The following is a 22,924-nucleotide window of genomic DNA, read 5'->3' as shown; positions in this document are numbered from 1 at the left end:
TATACAGAGAATGCCGTTTTTATGTGCGGGAATTAAAAAAATTCCTGTGAGCAAACTACTGGCCTAATCGAGAGCAAACTTCGCTCACGGGGTAGCATATTATGGTCTACGTTATTTGAGATGTAATTAAACGTCGGTACTTGCCTGCATTTCCTGGAATTAAGAAGAAACTGCTGTCAACTGCGAGTAAAGCTGTCGCAGACGAGAGCTATACGCGAGCCGAGCTGCTGGTTTGACAGGGTGCGCCATCTGCCGGAAGGCGAGGCAAACGACGTCCCGGCTCGTCTGTTCTTCGAATCTCTCCTTCCGGTAGATGGCGCGCCCTGTCAAACCAGCTGCTCGGCTCGCGTATAGCTGTCGTCTGCGACAGCTTTATTCGCAGTTGACAGCAGTTTCTTCTTAATTTCAGGAAATGCAGGCAAGTACCGACGTTTAATTACATCTCAAATAACGTAGACCATAATATGCTACCCCGTGAGCGAAGTTTGCTCTCAATTAGGCCAGTAGTTTGCTCACAGGAATTTTTTAAATTCCCGCACATAAAAACGGAATTCTCTGTACCTTCAGTCTACTTTAACATGAAATTACCATCTTAGCCAAATTCTGGCAGCTGCTAACTGCCCTTTTGGTTTTCTAAAACGTAACCATAAACAACCGCCTTTTCATCTAAAAAAATTAGCATACGTTACCTTAATACGGCCTAAAATCGAATATGCGTCGGCTATCTGGGACCCGGACCAAGCATACCTTGTAGATGAGGTGGAATATTTGCAAAATCTTGCCTTTAGATTCATGTTTTCGGATTATTCTCGTCATACTAGCGTTACTGCACTAAAGGCTCGCGCCGAACTTGATACTTTATCACATCGACCCAAACTCTCACGCTTGGCTCTTTTCCATAAACTTTACCATAATGTTCTGCTCCATGACGATTTTTTTCAATCACCTGAATATTTTTCCACGTTGCGACCACCCGCTAAAAGTTGAACGCATATTATGCCACACTTCTTTTTGCGAACTCTTTCATACTTCGTACTATTCTCGACTGGAATAATCTACCATCACACATCGCTTCAGAACGTAACATTAACAACTTCCAGGACCTTCTAACCCAAATGTCTGTCTAGCATTACTCGTTGATTGTACCGTATCCTGCATTCAGCTGTTTTGTTCTTTTGTTTTGTTCCAGCGGTTATGTTAAGCCTCTAATGAACGATCTGTTCTCTTTTCGTTTGAATTATAATGTATATTACAGGTTATTATTTGTTTGTTTTGTTTTCTACTTGTGCTTTGCTCTGTTGCACCTTGGTGCTTGCACATTTTTGTTTTGCATTCCTATGTGTTACTGCTCCCCCTATGTAATACCCTCGACTGGAGGCCTTTAGGGGTTTATCAAATAAATAAATTTGTACCACAAACGTGAATGATGGCACTCACAAGCGAACACAACTCGTCATTACAACGAAGACTAAAATAAAAAAATACGAGGATGTTACTCTATGCCTCTATGTTCCCAGGCAACTGAAGAGGTTTTAGAATTCGACGAGTTTAAAGAAGTCAATTATGTGAAGCTTGAGGGATAAAGCTGGCGAGGTCTTTTTGTGCTAGCACTTCAAGTAATCGCCGAGTAAAGCCCCGTTGGCGCTCAGGCTTCTCTGCAGTGCCCCACGACAGGCAGAGGTTGCTATGGTGACGTCACGTATGGCGGCGCTACATTTACAGCGAAAGAACGGTTGCTGCGAGGAGGCGGAGCTCACGAAGCATTGTTTGGCGGCGTCGTGCGAAGCAGGGCCGCACGTGCGCGAAGACAGCGAATATCTGTAATTTTTACAAGAACAACGTCATCACAAGTTTTTCCGCACATGACCAACGGAGTGAGGAGAACCCTCAGCATCGTCGCGGTTTTAATCGGTGAACACGTCACCATTCTAAATGCTAGCACAGAACTACTTAGCATGCTTTACCTAGAAGCTTATTACTTTCGAATTCTTGTATAACCTGGAGTTTCCAAAACTACAAGATATTCTTCCTATTAAAGAACAAGGCCGAGGGAAACAAACAGCGTTCAACTTGTTCGCTTTTATTGCGAAAGCAATACTAGTTGCACTTTCAGCCTGTCGTGTAGCGAGGCCGCAGCTACCAAGCACGGCCTAACTCCCGATCCTGCCGCGCGCGGCGCGCTTAGCGGTCGGTTCGGGTGTCCACCGAGATGACACAGAATTACTGCGCCATTTTCTTTCCTAAGAAAGCGGCGCGTTCAAAGGGCAAGGCATGGCGCAGTAATTCTCTGTCATCTCGGTGAACACCCGCACCACAGGAAGGCAGGAACGCCACCAGCCGTTCGGCGCGATGCCTTGCCCTTTTAACGCAATGCTTTTTGAGGAAATTCTCTGTCATCTCGGTGGACCCCCGAAACGCACCGTACAGGAAGGGGGGAAGTGGGAGTGAAAGAAGAGGGAAGCTTCTAGACAATCATCCGTTAGCGTCAGCCGCTCGTTTTGGCGACCGAGGCACGCATAAATTTACGAATTGGAAAAACAGCGCAATCAAAGACGAGACACAAGAGAAGGACGAAACACCAGACCTGACTAACAACCAAATGGTTTATTGCTACAGGTGAGGCAGCATATAAATGAAATGGCACGAGTAAAAACACAAAATAAGCATGAGAGAAAGATACCGCACAACCACACAACTTGACTAAAAAAAGGCACGTCACTGATTAAGATACGCAAGTTCCTTTGATAGTATATTTATCGATGGGCTGCTGACGCAGGTGTTACCGAGCTTTCTGATATGGCAAGCCTCCGAAATGAGCCTTGTGGTTTCATCTTTATAACGGGCGATGATAGTGGTCCGATTGAGGTGCGCTTCGCAATCTTCACACTCAGCACAGTGCACAGCAAGATGGTTTCTGCGAGACTTGTTCTCTATATCTTTTGCATGTCTTTAAACTGATGCAGACATGATCTTTGCAGTGCGGCTCTTAGGCATGCCTTGGCGATACCGCGCTTAACAATCTTCGAGTGAGCTGACCGAAAAGGGAGAAGGCTCTTCCTGGACCGCGGCGAGTATGCCCAACAAATATGGTTGTTAGAAATTGTCATTTCCATGTTTAAAAACCTGAGCCTATTATTAGAGGGGAGCTCTGAAGTCAATTGGAGGTCATTAAGTTCATAACAGAACACGTCAAAAATCTCTGCAGCCGTTTGCTGTGCATCATGTGCGATATAAAATTACAAAGTCATCAACATATCGCATTATCTTAACAATGGGCGCGTCATCGAGCTTAGTTCGAAGACGCCTGTCATAACTTGCTAGAAGTAAATCGCTTAGTACAGGAGCGATGCTCGAGCCAATGCAGACTCCTTGTTTTTGGATAAAAATTTGCTGTCATCAGACAAAAGGCAGCTTTCACGCACAGGTGAACAGGCTATCTGCAGCAGGATACCCCACGAAGATGGTATCAAATGTTGCTGAGTCCCTGCTTGCAGAATGTAGTCTGCGAAAGATCACGGGCACCGATGCCGGTCTGGCAGAAAGAAAAAGAACAGTGTGCATCCCTTATGTGCACAGTTTCGCACAATCTAATGAAGATAGTGAGCAAAGGAGGCATTAGGCTGGTTTTTTCAGCCAGGAATAAACTTAGTGGATTGTGCAAGCGTGTTAATGAGGATGGAAGCAAAAAAGGCTGCCAGAAGAAGCAGAAGCGGAAGTTCGTTCAGTGTCGTGTTGGTGTCGTTTACAAGATCCCGACCTCTTGTGGCAGTTTCTACATCGGTGAGACGGAACGATGCATCAACGATAGTCTGCGTGAACATGCAAAAGATATAGAGAACAAGTCTCGCAGAAACCATCTTGCTGTGCACTGTGCTGAGTGTGAAGATTGCGAAGCGCGCCTCAATCGGACCACTATCATCGCCCGTTATAAAGATGAAACCACAAGGCTCATTTCGGAAGCTTGCCATATCAGAAAGCTCGGTAACACCTGCATCAGCAGCCCGTCGATAAATATACTAACAAAGGAACTTGCGTATCTTAATCAGTGACGTGCCTTTTTTTAGTCAAGTTGTGTGGTTGTGCGGTATCTTTCTCTTATACTTATTTTGTGTTTTTACTCGTGCCATTTCATTTATATGCTGCCTCACCTGTAGCAATAAACCATTTGGTTGTTAGTCAGCGCTGGTGTTTCGTCCTTCTCTTGTGTCTCGTCTTTGATTGCGCTGTTTTTCCAATTCGTAAAACATGTACCAACCAGCCCGTATTTTCCCTCTTCTGGCACGCATAAATCTCCCAGCACGTGGGGGCCATCGTGTGGTGAGTATAATGCCATGTAAAACAAATGGGCAAAACTTTCATAAACATCAGCTTTACTAAGAGCACTACCAAGACACACCACCAGCCAAACCAGGCGCAGCCAGGGCTATTGCTTTCTCAACTTACTGGGCTTAACCAAGCTAAGCCTCTGCCAAATTTTATTGCTTAGGAAGTACATTTGCAAAAACAACAGGGACCGATACCTTGGTTTTCCTGCTTAGTGTTGCTGTAGTTAGATGTTAAGGTTTTTCTCTTTTTATGTGTTTCTAATACACAATGTGTTGTATACCTGGTTACCCCAGTTCTTTACGTACGTCACCAGCGCTGCACCAACGTAATTACCGAAGAAGAGAGGCGATGGTAGGAATCATATCCAGTACCGATTTGCCACGACAGCTTTTTGTATATTTTAAGTATCGTGTTTAATGAAACGAAACAGTATTCTGGGCATGCATACGCAATTTGCACAACACGTGAAGGTCAAAAAGCGCTAAAAGGACGGTAACCTTGAGCCCGTCACCCAGATGGAGTGGTCCTGTGGTATGCCTTGTCAGGCATTTACCTCTGATGAACAGTAATTTGGCTTAAATTCGGCTCTATTTAAACAGCGGATCCAATTCAGGGGCAATCACAGAACTTTTACATAGAATTTGTTCCATGCCGCTCAAATAAAAAAAAAGCCAGGTGACGGGTGCCGGCGTTCTGGGCAAGCCGAGTGAGACGCGTGCCGGCGTTCTGGGCGAGCCGAGTGAGACACGTGCCGGCGTTCTGGGTGAGCCGCGTGAGACGCGTGCCGGCGTCCTGGGTGAGCCGAGTGAGACACGTGCCGGCGTTCTGGGTGAGCCGAGTGAGACACGTGCCCGCGTTCTGGGTGAGCCACGTGAGACGCGTGCCGGCGTTCTGGGCGAGCCGAGTGAGACACGTGTCGGCGTTCTAGGTGAGCCGAGTGAGACGCGTGCCGGCGTCCTGGGTGAGCCGAGTGAGACACGTGCCCGCGTTGTGGGTGAGCCGCGTGAGACGCGTGCCGGCGTCCTGGGTGAGCCGAGTGAGACACGTGCCGGCGTTCTGGGTGAGCCGAGTGAGACACGTGCCCGCGTTCTGGGTGAGCCGCGTGAGACGCGTGCCGGCGTTCTGGGCGAGCCGAGTGAGACACGTGCCGGCGTTCTAGGTGAGCCGTGTGAGACGCGTGCCGGCGTCCTGGGCGAGCCGAGTGAGACACGTGCCGGCGTTCTAGGTGAGCCGAGTGAGACACTTGCCCGCGTTCTGGGTGAGCCGAGTGAGACGCGTGCCGGCGTTCTGGGTGAGTTGAATGACACGCGTGCCAGCGTTCTGGGCGAGCCGAGTGAGACACGTGCTTGAGTCCTGGGCGAGCCGAGTGAGACACGTGCCGGCGTTCTGGGTGAGCCACGTGAGACGCGTGCCGGCGTTCTGAACGAGCCGAGTGAGACGCGTGCCGGCTCACTCGGATTTTAAAGGTTTTTAGATATGTAGATGATTTTTTAGTACTTTTAACAAGGCAGGAGACCATCACCTACCCCTCTACAGTAGTTTATGTTTTAGATGCTTTTAACAACCACGGTATTGCTTTGGCTTTTACCCATTAACTGCCGGAAGTTTCGGTTTTACAGTTTTTAGACGTTAAATTAACGTTCTGTGAAGGACACGTCTGCTGGGGCGGTTACCCACGAGCAAAGAAGGAGTTGTTGCCGTATGACTCGGCGCACTCCAAGACTATCAAAAGACGAATAGCGTCGCTATGCTTGTAATCTTCTCTCCAAAAATCGTGCCCACATCAGATGTTTCAGAGCTTTAGTTATCAGATAAGCCGGCTTGTGGCTGCAGGGTTTCCCTGGTTGGTTCTGACAGCCGTCTCCGAGGCCATCCTTCAGAAGTTCAAACGTGGAACGGGACGAAAAACGGCTGATGCTCTTCAAAAAGGCCCCTAGGCCAGAGGTTGTGCCCTACCTCCACAAAATCTCACACAACCACGAAAACGTTGCTAGCAGGCATGGAGTACCTGTATTGTTCTCGGCTGCCAACAAGTTGGGAAAGCTCTGCCCGCGCATTTGCACTGCAAAAAAGCGCGAGTGCCTGAAAAAGCATCAGAAGCCATTCGTAAGGTGTTCCACTGGAGTGGTTTATTCCATTCCCTTGTCTTGTAGAAAGTTTTATGTAGGCCGAACTAGACGTTGAGTCAACGACTGTCTAAGGGAACACGCCCTAAATTTAGAAAAGGAAAACGATAAATACAAGCGTCTTGTTGCACATGTAAGTACTTGCGCAGCATGTGTGGCCCCGTTTGAGGAGACAAAGCTTCTTGGTAAAAGTAAAGACAGGACAGCACGGATAAGCCTAGAAGCCTACCATATACAGAAATTTGGCAGCGAGTGCATCAGCGAACCTTCTTTATCTCTGCTCCAGGCTGAGATTGACTTTTTTAATGCAGCTACCTGTTGATTCGATGGGAAGACAAACGGAAGTGTGATCCCCTTGCTACCCGCGCATGCACTCGGGATTTGATGGCTCTGACACAACCCTTGTTTCTGTTTTTTGTTTTCAGTCGTCTTTTCCGCCACGATCCTTAGGCCTATAAAAGGTGCGCTTGTGTGTGTGTTTCGTCTCTCTTGTCCGTGTCTTTGTTTGCGCTACAACATTTCTACTTCAAGATGAACTACCAACTCGCCCAACAGGAAGTATTAATGAAGGTCCGAGTACAGTTGGTTACGGAGCAGTTGATTATGCACAGCAGGGGGGGGGGTGCACTTTAGTCTGTGTTAACGGGCGACCTTCCTTATGGAAACCCCACACAAGCAGCAGGGCTTTATTCTTTTCCTTCGATGCCAAGACAAGCTGCCATCACGTGGGTATCGCGTCTCTTATTTAGAGCCCTACTATAACCCTTCGGTCGTGTATTCGCCGTCAGTCGTCAGGAAGACTGCTCCATTTCGTCGGTGTGATTGTAAATGAGAAACCGAAGACAACCCTTCAGTTTTTCGTTTAGCTGTACGATTATTTACAGTATATGTAAAATGCATCTTGACGGCTGTGAATATCTGAAACTTTGAGGTTAGCAAAAGCTTTCCCCTTTAACTGACCTCCGGGCAATCAGCTATTCAGAGGAAAATGACAGGGGTAACGGTAAGAGTAGAGTTGGTTACGGAGGAGTTGAATATGCACAGCAGGGGGCCATTTAGTCTGTGTTAGCGTGCCACCTTCCGTATGGAAACCCTACCCAAGCAGCAGGGCTTTATTCTTCTTGTTCCATGATAAGACAAGCTGTCATCAAAAAATGCGATTTCCCCATGTCTTGTGTCGTCTGACAGATAAACGCAGCAATCCCGTCCCAGGGGAAAACGAGTAGAGCAAATCTTTTAAAATCCACACAAATATGGAACGCCGTGAACGAATAATCTAAGGTCGAATAGTTTAGTTGAGTGAAAAAAATGGCTGAGGCTTAGCTAAGGTTAAGCCTAGTCAGATGCGAAGCATATTGATGGCTAGGCTTGGTAATACATGGCTTTCCTTGGTTGACGTTCATCCCGCTCTTCATCGGTCTCTGTGGCACGCTGAAGCTTTCGCTTTTCGTTCAAATCAGCCCTGCTTCTAGGCGGCATCCCAACACCTGGCCGCCTCGTAAGTGCCCGGAGAGCAAGGCAAGCTCAGCTTTATACCGCTGCTGTCGCGTCACGTGGTCAGCTGCAGCGCCTCTGATGTGGAGCCTCCACCGCAGCGGCCGACCGCGCGAGCCGGCAGCCCATCCTCCTCTGCTGTGGCGTCATGTTGTCACGCGGTGTCACGTGGTCACGCTAAAGGTCAATGGTAGCTCCACCGCCGCGCTCGACGGGCTGTAGTGTAGCTCTAGTAATATGCTTCGCATAATAAAAAGAAAGATATCGCAGGAGGTGGGAGACAGTCAGACGCGAAGAAATCAGATAAGAAACCTGCGAGAACAAGGTGGCCGCCACAGGTGCAGGGACCAGCTAATTGGAGATGAATCGGAGAGGCTTTTCTTCTTCAGCCTACATACCGAGCTGGTGACGACTGTTTACGCCCGTTGTAGCTTTTCTATTGCTACAGCAAGGTACACAAATAACGCTTCTATTCTCTGCAGATAACTTTGCTGCAGTGCATTGTTTTATTGTTATCTTCCTTAGATGACGCCCCCTGCGTACCCACTGGAACGGATCAGCGTACCCGTGATGTTGTTCTCGTCCAAAGGGGACACGGTCGCTGACAGAGATGACGTAGCTGACCTCGTCAGCAAGCTACGCATGAATGTAGCTCTTCACTACGTTGTTCCCCCGGAGACCTTCCGTCATATGGACTTCATGCTTGGCTGTAAGGCTGCTGCCTTTCTTCACCAAGTGATGATCGACACACTTGAACGGGGCACCAATGAGAATATATGACAATGTGGGGCCTGTGAGCGAGTGAAACAGCCGGGGGAAACCACCAACAGAAGCAGGGACACTTGTGCAAACGAGCCACAAATACGTCTAATGAAGTTGCTGGCAGATACTATCAGCAGCGTGATTAAAGAATAAAGTTGGGCTAGTTGGTGCTTTTGATCCACAGACTGCGACATATTACTAGCGTTAAAATGCACACAAAGGACAGAGAGAGAGACTGAGTGTATTTTAACGCTAGTAATATGTCGCAGTCTGCGGATACAATCAGAAAGAGCTGGAATGCGAGCAAGGCAACTCAAACACAACAGCAAAATGTTGAGATCGTAGCCTTATCTCAGAAGTCAGAAGATTGTTCTTTAGAATTGCTAACAGTCCTCTGTTGCATTTCTTCGCCAGTAGCTAACGTGTTCGACTTTTGTATTGGTACTTTGCATTTGATTTGTTGCTGATAGTAAATATAAGTGACTTTCCAGCGCAGTATTTGTTGTCGATCACTTTGTCTGCACCGAGCTTTAGGAGGGCAAGTTTTTCGGTTTTGTTACGGACGACTCTGAGATAACATCATTAAAACACAATGAGGATGCGTAAGCGGGCAGCAAATTGAAATGTGCCTATAACCAGAGATGAACAGTGGACCGTGCAAATAAATTAACAATGCTTGAAATACACACCGTCATTCGCCGCGAGAGGTTTTCACCTTTCGCTACGATCATTACCTGGGCCTCGCGTAGTTAACCGGTGCCGCGAGAGCCCTCTTATGCAGGGTGTACAATGTAGATCTAGAGTCCTAGCGTAGCTTCCATAGGAGCTCATACGTTCAAAAGAGGACGCTTGTAGTGCGGAGCTAGCAGCAACTTGAGAGTCAGTGGAAAACTAAACAATGACGTCATAATTAAAAAACAGAAAACGCGGCGTCATAGTAAACGTGTTCTTCAGCGGCAAGAAAATACTCGAACACGTCAACGTTCAGTGGGGCCCAGGAGAAAAGAAGGGAGAAAAAAGAAGGGAAGAGTGCTAACTGCCAACACTACTTCCTTATTGTGAGCTTTCGTTTTGTTTTCTTCTTTCGTAATCTCCTAGTATGCCACGCTGAAGTTCAAGTTGCTGACGTGCTAACAAGCCCAGCTCATTGTCTAAATGCCCGAATGGTACACATACAGCAGATTGACGCCTTGTTGAGGAGTTCATGATTTTGTTCACAGCGCAACAAGAACGGGAAAGGCGAAAGATGAAAGAGCGCCACAAACAAGCGCTTGTTTGTTTCACTCTTTCGTCTTTCGTCTTTCCCGTTCTTGTTGCGCTCTGAACAAAATCATCAATACTTACCAACTCGCCCAAATTTCCGCCTTGCTGAGGAGCTCCTATCGAACACTTAGTTTGTGAACTATGGGCTGCGACAGAGTTTCGTTGAAGGAGTTTTGTTTATATCAAAATGAGAATTATTGCAATTGAAATATATTTCATTATTCGAAAACCACAACACACTTAGAATTGAAGCGCAACATGAGGTTGCACAACTAACGCATGAGACAAGTACAAAATCTAATTGCGCCAATTATGATAACCTAATTTCCTTCTGAGCACAAATAGCATAAGAGTGTTGTATATAGCGCTGCTCTCTCAAAGCAGTTAGGGCTACCTTTTCGAAATTATGAAGGACTGAAATTTTCATCGACACTATCAGAAGCTACGCAGATCAAATCAGAAATGAAATCAGCTGCTCACACTATGAAGTAGGAAGAGAAGCTACAGGTGAACAAGCAAATAAGAATACTGAGCTTGTGGTCATAAATAACATTTTGTAAAGAATTTTCGCCAAGAGATTGCACAAGAAGAGTTTAAAAAACTACTGATTACATTAAACACAGCTTTGTGCTTAACACAAAAATTGAAATAGTATCTCAGCATCGAGGCTCTGCTAAAAGAGCAGACAATGTCGAGGAGGATTATCTACGATATTACGGTTACCTACGATAACCATCATCAGCCTGAGTACGCCCACAGCAGGACAAAGGACTTTCCCATAACTCTCCAATTAACCCTGTCCTTTGGCAGCTGCGGCCACCTAATCCCCGCAAACTCCTTAATCTCATCCGCCCACCTAACTTTCTCCCGCCCCCTGCTACGCTTGCCTTCTCTTGGAATCCACTCCGTTAACCTTAAGGGCCATCGGTTATCTTGCTTTCACATTACATGACCTGCCCGAGTCCATTTCTACTTCTTGACTTCTACTAGGACGTCCTTAACTCGCGTTTGTTCTCGTGACCATCTCGGACCTCTGCCTTATCGGCTGTCATTGTCTGCCCTAAGTAGACATATTTCCTTAACATTTTCAGTGCGTTGCTGCCAGCTGTAAACTGCAGTTCCTTTCTGGAACCATTGAACATTAGTTTGATTTTCTGCATATTAGTTTTTAGACCCACAGCTCCGCTCTGACTGCAAATTCATTTATCATGCTTTGCATTCATTCCCTGTGTGCCTTAGCAATGCAATATATCATCAACGAATAGTACATTACAAACGTATTGTCCATTAACTCTTTTCCCCTGGAGCTCTGACCCGAAAGACGCGCGTCGATCCCGGCCGCGGCGGCCGAATTTCGATCGAGGCGAAACTCTATAGAGGCCCGTGTACTGTGCGATGTCAGTGCACGTTAAAGAACCTGGAAATTTCTAGAGCCGTTCACTACGACATCTCTCATAGCCTGAGTCGCTTTGGGACGTTAAACCACACAAACCAACCAGCCATTTTTTCCCCAGCTGTTAGCAATCCTATCCTCTGAAGACCTTTTGTAAACCGGCGGTGAAGACCATTTGCGAGGTGGTGACTCTCTGTCTAACACCCTTTCTTATTTGAATTTTATTGCTGACTCTGCGGCATAAAAGGGAAGTATCAAAAATGAAAACCTGGAAACTCAATGTAAACAAAACTCTTTTTCTCGCGTTTTTCTGTTCTCAGCAACATATAGATAGCCTAAGCATTCGAGGCGCCGTTCACTTTATGAGAGATCGGGCATTGCCGAACATTTAAAGAGAAACAGAGTATAGTCGCCGAACTTGCACACCATGCAAGACCTCCGCACCGCAAGGGCCCGTTGAACAGTCCGTTGCTTTACCACAAACACAAAAAATTCACATCCATTATTTCACAATGTACAGACGGTCAATACAATAAACGATCATGCAGTTCTACTTCACGTGCCAAAAAAATAGCAGAGATCAGGTTGGAACATGCTCTTTCCTAAAAACTGCCAACCGATCACCTGAAGTTCACATCTAACACCTCCCGCAAAGGTGTTGGAAGAAAGCTTTCTGGTGATATAAGCACTGAATGACAGCGGCATACCACAGTACCACAGTCAGTGTAACAGCCTATATCATCGCGGTGCGATGGCTGTGGTGCAGTTCTGACTTTGACATTTTCTTACGGGGAGAGAGAGAGAGAAAACTATAAATTTAAAAAAAAAACAGTTCTTCGTCGGTGGTGCGCTTTTCGTCGCCAACCGCATCCTCTTTCCGAGGGCAGCGGCGGGGAAACCGCACCACTGGAACTGTGGTTTATATGGCAAAAAGCCTCCCCCCGTTCTCCCCCACGTAGACGGCGAAAACGTAGCCCCACGATAAAGAATTGTAAGGAACACTCTAGCTCCATCTTAATGGTATGACGCGATAGCGTAATGGGTTAATTCTCGTGCATGAAGGTAATTCTGTATTTTACATTCATAGTTCTCTGGGTTTCGTCGTACCCGTCCTGGCTCAGTGGTGCGACAGTCAAGCGATGAACCACTGCCCTGCGATGGCAGGCGCTACCGGCAGTGGGCCTTGTGTGGCCCAGGTTGCTCTTATCGGGCGATAAATTATCAATTAACTCAATAAAAGTTAACAAATACCAACAAATAAAAGTAGGACAGTTTGGTCACTATCCGGTGGGCAGGTTGTGATATGACGCCGCAAGGTCACGTGACTTGGGTGGCCCACCTGTCTCCTGGGTTGCTCTCTGGGGACCACCTGCCAGAGTCGTGCACGGGATTTTTTGCCCTCAACGCCGACGCCGACAACGCCGACATCAGATTTTTTGGCAACAGGGCCTTTCGCACTGTCACCTTAAAAGTAAAGAAGCACTTTAAATTATGGTTCACAGGGGGCGAGCAGTAGAACGTAACGAAGATGCCAAGACCTATACCGGCCAAGGCCGGTAGGTGGCGGCGAGTGAGCAGCACAGTCAAGTTAGATGGCATACAGCTGATGTTCGCAGCTCATAGAGAAAGCAAACGTATTTTTATCAAAAAACGATGTACTTTCAAACAAACTGTAGGTACCTAACATTTTTTGAAATCAGTTAACATTACTGTGCCGTCTAAGGCTCGGCGTTGCCTTCACTAATGAGTATGCTTTGCGGATCGCAATGGCCGACAGCCCTTCTTGTGTAAACTGTGCCTGTGAAGAGGCCATCAGTCATCTCGTGTGTGTGTGCCCAGTCTTTGTGCACCAAAGACGTAAGCTGGGTTGTGCTCTGGACCGCCTTGATCCTCGCCCCTTCACGGAGGCCAAGATCTTCGGTCCGTGGCCACAACAGTCGACTGCCATCAAGGCTTACAAGCCACTGTTTTGCTTTTTACAACAGACTGCCTTGATAGACAGATTGTGACTGTGTTTACCGTTCCTTCTCTCTTCCCTTTTAAATCCCCTCATTCCCTTCCCCGGTGCAGGGTAGCCAACCGGAAACCTTTCTGGTTAACGTCCCTGCCTTTCCCCCTCTCTGTATCTCTCTCTCTCAGCACATAGGATGATATTTTAAATCGTTATCAACCAGAAAATAATCACCGACGATACGGTACTTCCTGATGCGAAATTTGAGCGCAGCTTTTTAGGCGTTTTGATTTTGCGCACGCTTTCTCGAAGCTAAAACTACGACAGCGGCTGACTGGAAGTACTAAACGTCCTTCATATATATAGTTCATCGTTCATGCTTTACAGGAAAGGTGACTTTTAACTAAATTTAAGTGGAATATACTTTTTAACTTCTCGAATCGTTTTGTTACTTTCGGATCACCCTACATCGCGCTGTATAAAGTAACACCTTCACATAAAAGCGGACCCCGTAACTGGCGCCCATCATGCAACGCGTATCATGTCTGCCATGTAACGACACCTTTTTTCCGGAGGAAAAGAAGAGAAAGCGAAACAATAATTTGGTATCTTTAATGTCACACGGAGTGGCAAATTTCCGGCACTCTATGGCAACCAGCAGATGCATGACCCTAAGATGCACCGCCCTCCGTTCCAGCCGATGGAGGGGCAGTAGTTTCCACACCATGAGGCACAAGGAGCGTTGGGAACCTGCGAGGTAACCATTACGAGCAGTGCCAGGAAGGCCCAGCACATAACCGCCAATGGGAGGCTCTTCGGAAGCATGCTTGCGGTACTCTTGTGTGCTGCGGAAAATAAAATGCACAAAAAACATATGAGACTCGACGGACCATGTTTTCTTAAGTTCGAACGACATTGTCTTAACGCCCCAAAGCGACTCAGGTTATGAAGGACGTCGTAATGAAGGGCTCCGGGTAATTTCGACCACTTGTGATTCTGTAATGTGCACCTACCATCGTGCAATACACCGGCCTCTTGCATTTTTACCTCCATTGAATACGACCGTCGCGGCCGCAATCGAACCCGCGTCGTTGGGGTCAGCAGCTAAGCACCATCAAAACTGAGCCTCCGCGGCGGCTTGCAATAAAGTTGAAATTTGGCACTTGTGTGTGTTCGTACTCTTCTCGTTCTCACGTACCATTTTGTAGTGCGCCATTCTTCACGCAGCTAAAGTGTGTTTGTGAAGGGAGAGCTGTGAAATTTTCGAATATTGTTAATTACATGTACGTGCAATTAATATAATTTCCTTCATGAAATATTTTGCGTTCTGCAGTATTTGTGCAACGCCTCGTTACCTTTACTCGAGGCCTTCCTGGCCGTGTTTGTTTTACACTCATTTCCATGAAAGAAACGTTAGTTAGCAGCAGTATATTCGGCCAACCGTGACTGCGATAGAAGCACTCAAAGCACAATCGTAACCTTACAAAACGTATGATTGTTTTATGGGGTTTAATGTCCCAAATCAACTCCGTCTATGAGGGACGCCGTAGTGGAAGGTTCCGGGTAATTTAGACCACTTGGGGTTCTTTAACGTGCACTGACATTGCGCAGTACATGGGCTTCTAACATTTGACGGCCATCGAAGTGCGGCAGACGAGGCCATGTTCGATCCCTCCTCTTTCGGGTCAGCAGCCCAGTGCCATAACCACTGAGTCACAGCAGCGGTTCAATACAAAACGGAGTAGCTTCTCCTTGTCCGAAATGCTCAGCTTTCGTGTTGAATTCATCGGTAGTAGTGCGACCAACAGCTCCGTCATATTCTGCTGAGTGTACTCGTGCAGTTCTTGTTGATCCTGAAACTTTCATGAAACGCGCAAAGCGCAGCACAGATTACTTACTGTGCCTCAAAATTCAAGCGTTAAATAGCTATCGCCTGATCAACGTCGGAATCGTTTGGCCGCCATAACCACTTTTAGTCATTTCCTAAAGGAGCCTTTTTAATCGAGATCGATGACATCAGTATCTACGGCTCCATTTCGGGGGATTGTTTCGTGTCTTTTTTTTTTTTGGTACGTCAGCTGGTATGCAGCTCGGCACCGCATGTATCAGCCGCAGAGAGCGAGTGCTTGGCCATGGTAAAATGCGGTACCACCAGAAATTTCGTAACGCCAATATATCTGATCCGCATTTCAGGATATTAGAGCGCATGCTCTATTACTACTCGTCTCCCGAGGTCAGTCGTGACGGACGTTTTGCCTTAAGGCCCGGTAGGGCAGGCAAACCACGTGACCCTTCGCGGTCTAAAGCCTGTCTGGATTTGAGAAAACGAAAGGCGCACAGCTTGTTCCCTTCGTCGGTGGACGCCTCAAGCGCGGCATGAACCCGGGCTAAAACATTGCGTTGCCAAGCTTTTAGTCGGCGTTCGTGGCGCGCTTGAGGTGTCCACAGACGATATTACAATATGAACCACTGGGGGGAGCCTCGGGGATATGGAGGGCCGCCTTCAGCAAGCCGCCTCCATAGTTGATGCATATGCTGCCGACTGTGATCTCCATTGTGCTCCCGTCAAATCAGAGCTTCTACATGTCAGGGCAAATCACAAGGACAACACGTCTCTACACATCTCTCTGTCGGGCGGTCCTATCAGAGAAGTGGCAGAGCTCCGGATCCTGGTCTTTTCATCAATAACAGGCTTAGGCTGGACTCTACTATTCAGAAACTCAAGCGCATAGGCGAAAAAATAGGGCACATGATCCACCGCGTTTCCAACAAGAGGGGTGGTCTGCGGGGCAGAAACGCGCTACTGCTCCCCCTTCGTGACCAGCCGGATCCTCTACGCCGTACAGTACATACGGCCACCGAACAAGAAGACGAGCGCATTGGCTCCATCATCAGGAAGGCAGCAATGCGAGCACTGCACCTCCCGGTGGCTACCTCCAACGCCAAACTGAAGGCGTTCGGTGTGGTAAACACCTACCAGGAGTTGTTCGTGAACCAAAATGCGCGGCTTTCGCAGACGGTTCCTGGGCGCCGCCTGCTGAAAAGCTGACACATCCAACACACATGCATACAAGAGGGGACGGAGACCATCCCGGTGCTCTGGTGCCATGTGCTCTGGGTCGCTCCGCTCCCGCATAACATGGACATGACTTTACATGAAGATGGACGATAAGCGCGGGTTCGCACCGTTCAGAGGCAATATAGATCTAAAAAGGGTGTCTTCTACGGGGAGATCACAGGGCCATCGCCCGCGGTATTTCACATGGTTGCCGTTTATAGTCCACCGGGGAATGAATGCTGATGGGCTATCTTTTCGGGCCCCAAATTCAACGCGACTGGAGGAAGTTGCAATAGCTCTCGCTGCCGCCCATCCAAAATCAAGGACGGTTATCACAGACTCTCTCCGGGCTTGTGAAGACTATCATCCAAGGGAAATATCACCTCCTGCCTGCCAAATTCTAAGACGGGCTCCCGCTGATCCAACTCGCACAAACGTAATCTGGGTAGTGGTGGTGGAAACATTTATTGCCAAGAAATGCAGAGGGGGCAAATCCTGCCCTGTTTTACGTGGTATGAGGCAACCCTTACGGGGTTGCCCTTAAAGGGCAAAGGACAGCCCTTGGAGGCATATTCGCTTCAAGGCGTCGGTAATTATCCGGCGCTGGTCACCAGAAGTAGAGCTGTCCAGGAGAGTCTCCCAGTATGACCCGCCGTGGTTGGGGATGGAGGGTGTGGGAAGGTAGAACAAGTGAGGAGGATGTGAATAAGGTATCCTGGATTCCCGCAGAGCTTACAGGAGGAGAGGAATTGATCGGGGTAACGGGCAAAGAAAATTTGGGCAGGCAGCAGTTCGGGTCTGGAGTCGCCGCCAGTGGGAGGCCTGGGTTAGGTTTAGGTAAGGATATAGTAGGTAAGGATATCTATGAAGGTAAGCAGACGCTCCTGGGATGGCGGAGGTGGTCCAACTCCAGCCCGGAAAGTGAAACCTCGGGCGAGGAAGTGGACCTCCTCGTTACCCGGTAGGCCTGCGTGTGCGGGGGTCCAGATAAGGGTTAAGGGATGGGTGGGGTGCCAGATGCGTAGAAGCCGAGCCGCGGTGACGGATATCAGGCCTTTAGCGAAACTGGATAGGGCACGTTTTGAGTCGGAGAGAATTTTGGTGGCAGAGGTGGAGGTTATAAAAGTTATTTGATTCCTTTCGCTGCCGCGGCGAAAGGAATCGGCGCTCCTTTCCTTTCGGCGCTCGGCTGCTGACTCGAAAGCTGCGGGGTCGATCCCGGCCGCGGTGGTCGAATTTCGATGGAGGGGAAATTCTAGAGGCCCCGGTACTGTGCGATGTCCGCGCACGTTAATCGAAATTTCAGAAGCCCTTCACTACGGCCTCCCTCATAGCTTGAGTCCCTTTGGGACGTAGAAACCCCACAAGTCATAAGCCTGTTTCGACTCCGTCAAATCTGTTAGGATTAATGGTGCGGGCACAGGGCAAAGCTTTAGTGTAAACCTCGTAGATTAATTATACAATGAAGAGGTAGAACCCTTGTTCTTGCTTAAGCGCTCACCTTACTCGGGGTCACACTGGCGGCTCAGTATCTTTCGGAAAGGCTGGTTGATAACCTTCCAGGTGCCAGCAGCTCCTATCGCTGCCAGGCATTACGGAGAGCCTGCAGCAAGTGAGGCGGTTTCGCCACGCTTCTCTAAAAGAGCCTCAAACTGAGAAACTTGGTGTTTATTAGAGCTCGCCGCTTTTCCTCTTCCAGGTTTTTGTAAATGCTTTGCGAGCAGAGCGGAGATACTCGGACTTTCGGTAAAGCGCCAACGCCTGTTTGCTATGCTTCTTTTATAGACTGTAAAGAGAGTTTTCAGCAAATTTTTGTCCAACTACCGCTTCACAGATGAGACGGCCTATAAAAATGGCTTCAAAGGGCCCTTCCGGCGAAGCTCTTGCTTTCGTGATGACAGCTTTAAGAAGAGCTTGTGTGAGACGTTTCTTGAGAAATATACGCACAAAGGCACCCTGCTCAGTTTGCATACGCGTTTCTATAGGCATTTTATTCAGGTATCCCAAGATATCATCCTTAGCAGCTCGCTAATGCGGCCTTTGAGACCTCCCCGAATTCATTTATTTTTTATGCCTTGAAGTTTTTTCAACGTTTAAAATTCCCTTTTAACAATTTCTGGCTAGCAAATGGTTGCTCAAAAAATAAATTTTCGAATGCACCCACTCCGCAAGAAAAGTCTTGTGCCATCAGCATCAAAAGTCAGGATATAAAATGAACAGAAGTAATCTTTATGTCGTAAAGAAAAGCGTTCTTAGGGGAAAAAAAACTACAGCGTTGGTCTTTCACGCCGCTCTTGGTGCTGCTGCTGTAATTTCGGGGCAATTTCGCTGTGTTCTTGATCCTGATCTGTTGGTGAGTCTCTTTCTTGCTTTCCTTTGAACTGTGTCCCAATGAGAAACTAATCCACATCGCTGAACATCGTCCTACAGTCTTCTCCCCTCCTTCCGGCACGTAAATATCACAGCGCCACCTGCACCGTTCTCTCCTTTATATAATGGTCTATAGACACTATAGACATCCCACACACTGTATGCCCTTCACTAAATATTTTCTTTCTTCTTTTCACGGTTTATTATAGACTCTCTAAAGACGATGCTCCACTACACATGTATAGACATAATTTTATAAATTGTGTAGTGTCTACAGGAATGCATTATTTATAAACTAGCCCATTGAATGTGTCTACAGAAAGCCTCAGAGTTTATTTACTGTCTATACAATCTCTAAAGAAATTATAATACAGCGGCACCTGCACGCGGCACTTGCACCGTATATAATGGTCTACAGACACTCTGTACACTTCCATCATACTGTATGCCATTATCTAAATGTTTTCTTTCTTTTTTTCATGGTTCATTATAGACTCTCTATAGACGATACTCGACTACACATGTATAGACATAATTTTATAAATTGTGTACAGTGTCTCTATAGGAATGTATTATTTATAAACTAGCCCATTGGATGTGTCTAAAAGCCTCAGAGTTTATTTACTTTCTATACAATCTCTAAAGAAATTAAATAAATCTTTTTGCTGGGCGAGTTGGTTCATTTTGCTTGAGGGGATGCTTGTAGCGCGACAAAAACTGACAAGGGACAGAAGACGAACGGGACAAGCGCTACTCTCAACTACGGGACAAGCGCGGGACAAGCGGGACTACGGGACAAGCGGGACAACGGGACAAGCGCTACTCTCAGCACCCCTTCGGTGAAGATGTACTCTAACGAGTATAACTTTTTAGATAGCCTGATCTGATGCAAGCGTTTGGATTTTTTGCGTGTCATTCGCATGAGTGTTCTCGTGATTATGTTCTTGAAAGAGAAGGGAAATGTACAAATGTGTGCGATCGAATCTTGAATAAACCAGTTGAGAGTAGCGCTTGTCCCGTTCGTCTTCTGTCCCTTGTCAGTTTTTTGTCGCGCTACAAACATCCCCTCAAGTCTAAAGAAATTATATCACAGCGGCACCCTTTGCCGCCCTTTCCTTTATAAAATTGTCTATAGACACTCTGTAGACTTCCAACATGCTATATGCCTTTCGCTGAATGTTTCCTTTCTTCTTTTCATAGTTTATTACACACTCTCTACAGACGAAACTCCACTAGACATGTATAGATATAATTTTATAAATTTTGTACAGTGTCTTTAGGAATGCATTATTTATGAACTAGCCCATTGGATTTGTCTATAGCAAGTCTTAAAGTCTATTTAATGTCTGTACAGTCTCCAAAGAAATGATATCACAGCGTCACCTGCGCCGTTCTCTGCTTTATAAAATGGTCTAAAGACACTCTGTAGACTTCCAACATACTATATGCCATTCTCTATATTTTTGCTGTCTTCTTTTCACAGTTTATTATAGACAATCTATAGACGGAACTCTACTAGATATGTATACGCATAATTTTATAAATTCGGTACAGTGTTTATTTTATCCATGAAGAGAAGCTTGAGTTTTACTCATGATTTGCCCCTTGACTCAATTATGTTTTTACATCTGACTTTCACCTTCTCTGAAGAGAGCCATGTTTGCTGGAGCTACTCTCCATTTACTAAGAAAAACCTGCTGCCCTACTCCTCCTCACACTCTAAACTTGTGAACAGAGGCATTGCCAACCTTCGCCTCAGTAATGCTCTGCGCAGGTCTTGTTCACAGAATATGCAGAAGAGTTTCTTAGGCCAGGTTGACCGCTTGAGGTCAGCGGGCTACCCTGAGGACGTCCTCGTTTCTATTGCTAAGACTCTGACTAGCAAGTTTAACTCACAGTACCACAAACATGAAACGCCTTGTGAGGAATCTAGACCTCCTGTAATGCCATACCTGCATAAAGTCTCACATAATGTTAAAAAGGTAGCCATAAAATACAGTGTTAAGGATGTCTTTTCTGCGCCCACCAAACTGTCGTCCCCGCATCTCTGAAAATAGCACAAAAAAGAAATGTAATGTCAAGCACCAGAGCATGTTCACCAAATGCACAACCGATGTTGTTTACTCGCTTCCACTCTCGTGTGGCAAGGCCTACGTAGGTCAAACAGGTCAATGCGTCAACGACCATATGAGGAAGCACCGCACTTCGCTGCAGCCAGGCAACACAGCAAATCTGTCAAGACATTGCAACCACTGCAAAGACTGCACCCCTCTGTTCCATAACGTCCGAATCATCGGCTGTAGTAAAACGCAGATTGAACGAGAAATCTTAGAAGCCTTGAAAATGAACCAGTTAGGAACTGAATGCGTCAGCGACAGCTCTGTCAGGTTCCCGGCAAAAGAGTACAGTTTCATGAAACGGGTCATAGGTTGCCACATACAATCTTCCGCCGCTTAATCAATTTTGTTTCTTGTTGTTTGATAGCTTTTGTGGTTGCTCTCGCGCACGTGCACCCTGTTTTGTTGTTGGCGATTCACCAAGTATAGAATATTTCAGTTGTGTTTCCAGCGTTGTCCTGTGAACTTCTCCTCCTTGTGGACGCCTCTTTTCCTCTGGTTTTCCACTAAATATTATAAATTTCTTATTTTATTAAGTTTGTCTCTATGCTTCAATTTCAATACGAATGCCTTCTTTGTGTACTGGGAATAGTACTTTCATCGTTCTTACAGATACATCAAAAATGCACTTTTGGTCGGTTAGTATATTTATAATGCATTAAACATATAGTAAGGATTTAGAATAGATGCATTAGATTACACTAAAGGTAGACAAAATATGCATGTAATACATTAAAAATAAATTCATTTGGGCTTAAAAAAGGTTACTAGTCATCCTCACCGGATGAGACAGGTGAATGTTGTGAACATCATCTGCCTGTAAATATTAAGAAATCATCTCTTCTTACTTTCCATCGCAGTAAATCCCATCCATACTTGAAACAGAAAGGCGCAAATGGGATTAGGACAAAAAAGGAACTGAAAAAACAATCCTTTTGCTTCACGGTCCTTTTTTCTCCTCGTCCCATTTGCGCATTTCTGCTTCAAACATGGCTACGAACCAACTAGCCCAAACAAATGTACTTCTGGAATCCCATCCAATACGGAAATACATACTTTCTGGATCTCACCTCAGTTCCGTAAGTTCTTACAAATACTTAATAATTAACTGCCGACCTTTCATGGACCAATCACACAACGAAACCGACAATTTAAGCTAACCCTGTCCTTGGCTATCTATGCCGCAACCTTCGATTAGCCCCTCCTACTGTAAATTACTAACATACTGCACCTTCGTTCGACCTCAACACGAATACGCATGCGCTATCTGGGACCCACACCAAACTGTACCACATCGGTTCAGAACCGCGCAACGCGTTTAATCTTTTCTTGTTATTCTTATACATCGAGCGTTACTTAACTCAAAGGGCAAGCTAACTTACCCAACTTTTTATATCGCAGAAAAGTCGCTCGCCTATCCCTCTTCCAAAAAATTCTATGATGAATCCCCGCGTAACCATGCCAATGTACCAGCACATAGCCATTCCTGCCCCCTGGCTTTAAATTCACTTGCACGTTACCTTCATGCATTCTTCATGCAGTGAACTTCGTCAGCCCATTTGACGGACTATGTATGCACTCCATCATTCCACAGGTTACATCAATACTCGCCATTGCATCCTCAGTACCCATTTCATGGCCGCATTTTATCTTCGCTTTTTTTTTACCTCTTCCACACTGCTCTCCATCTGGCTTTATCTCCCAAATTCCCCTCCCTACGCAGAGTAGAATGCTAGCGATTTTTAAACGCCGGCTAAATTCTCTGCTCTTCATTAAAGAGTCTCTCTCTCTCTCTGCCCCCCCCAGCCGTGACAAGACCGTGAGCCCACCTTATGCCAAGTTCGCTCTGGTCGAGACAGATATGGAGTACCAGAGTACTGTGCTGGTGACTGTACGGGCCAATACCATACTGACTTCCTCTTTACGGCTGCACGGTTATACAGGGACCGAAATAATTTGATATAAGCAACGCAAAAGAGGAAGAATTTTTCCATTTTCTAATGAGCTCCTATTTTTTATTTTTTTGAAGACTTCGACACGTCTATTCGTTTGCCGTCTTCGGAA

The 22,924-nt window shown here is 46.6% G+C and overlaps 1 protein-coding gene across 1 annotated transcript in view; it reads left to right on the top strand.

Moving 5' to 3' along the window:
• LOC149326728 (tear acid lipase-like protein) overlaps positions 1-9,033 on the top strand; it is an 87,947-nt gene extending 78,914 nt beyond the window's left edge. The window contains exon 9 of the mRNA XM_089564662.1: positions 8,472-9,033. Within this exon, the coding sequence (XP_089420788.1) occupies positions 8,472-8,726 (255 nt within the window). The 3' untranslated portion in view covers positions 8,727-9,033. The remainder of the gene's footprint in view (positions 1-8,471) is intronic.
• The last annotated feature ends 13,891 nt before the right edge of the window (positions 9,034-22,924 follow it).

The sequence above is a fragment of the Amblyomma mixtum genome, chromosome 10 (assembly GCF_055824585.1).
Source record: "Amblyomma mixtum isolate Tamu chromosome 10, ASM5582458v1, whole genome shotgun sequence".
In the NCBI taxonomy this organism is placed as follows: Eukaryota; Metazoa; Arthropoda; class Arachnida; order Ixodida; family Ixodidae; genus Amblyomma; species Amblyomma mixtum.
Note: the sequence above shows the minus strand (reverse complement) of the source record. Positions and strands in the feature narration are given on the sequence as shown.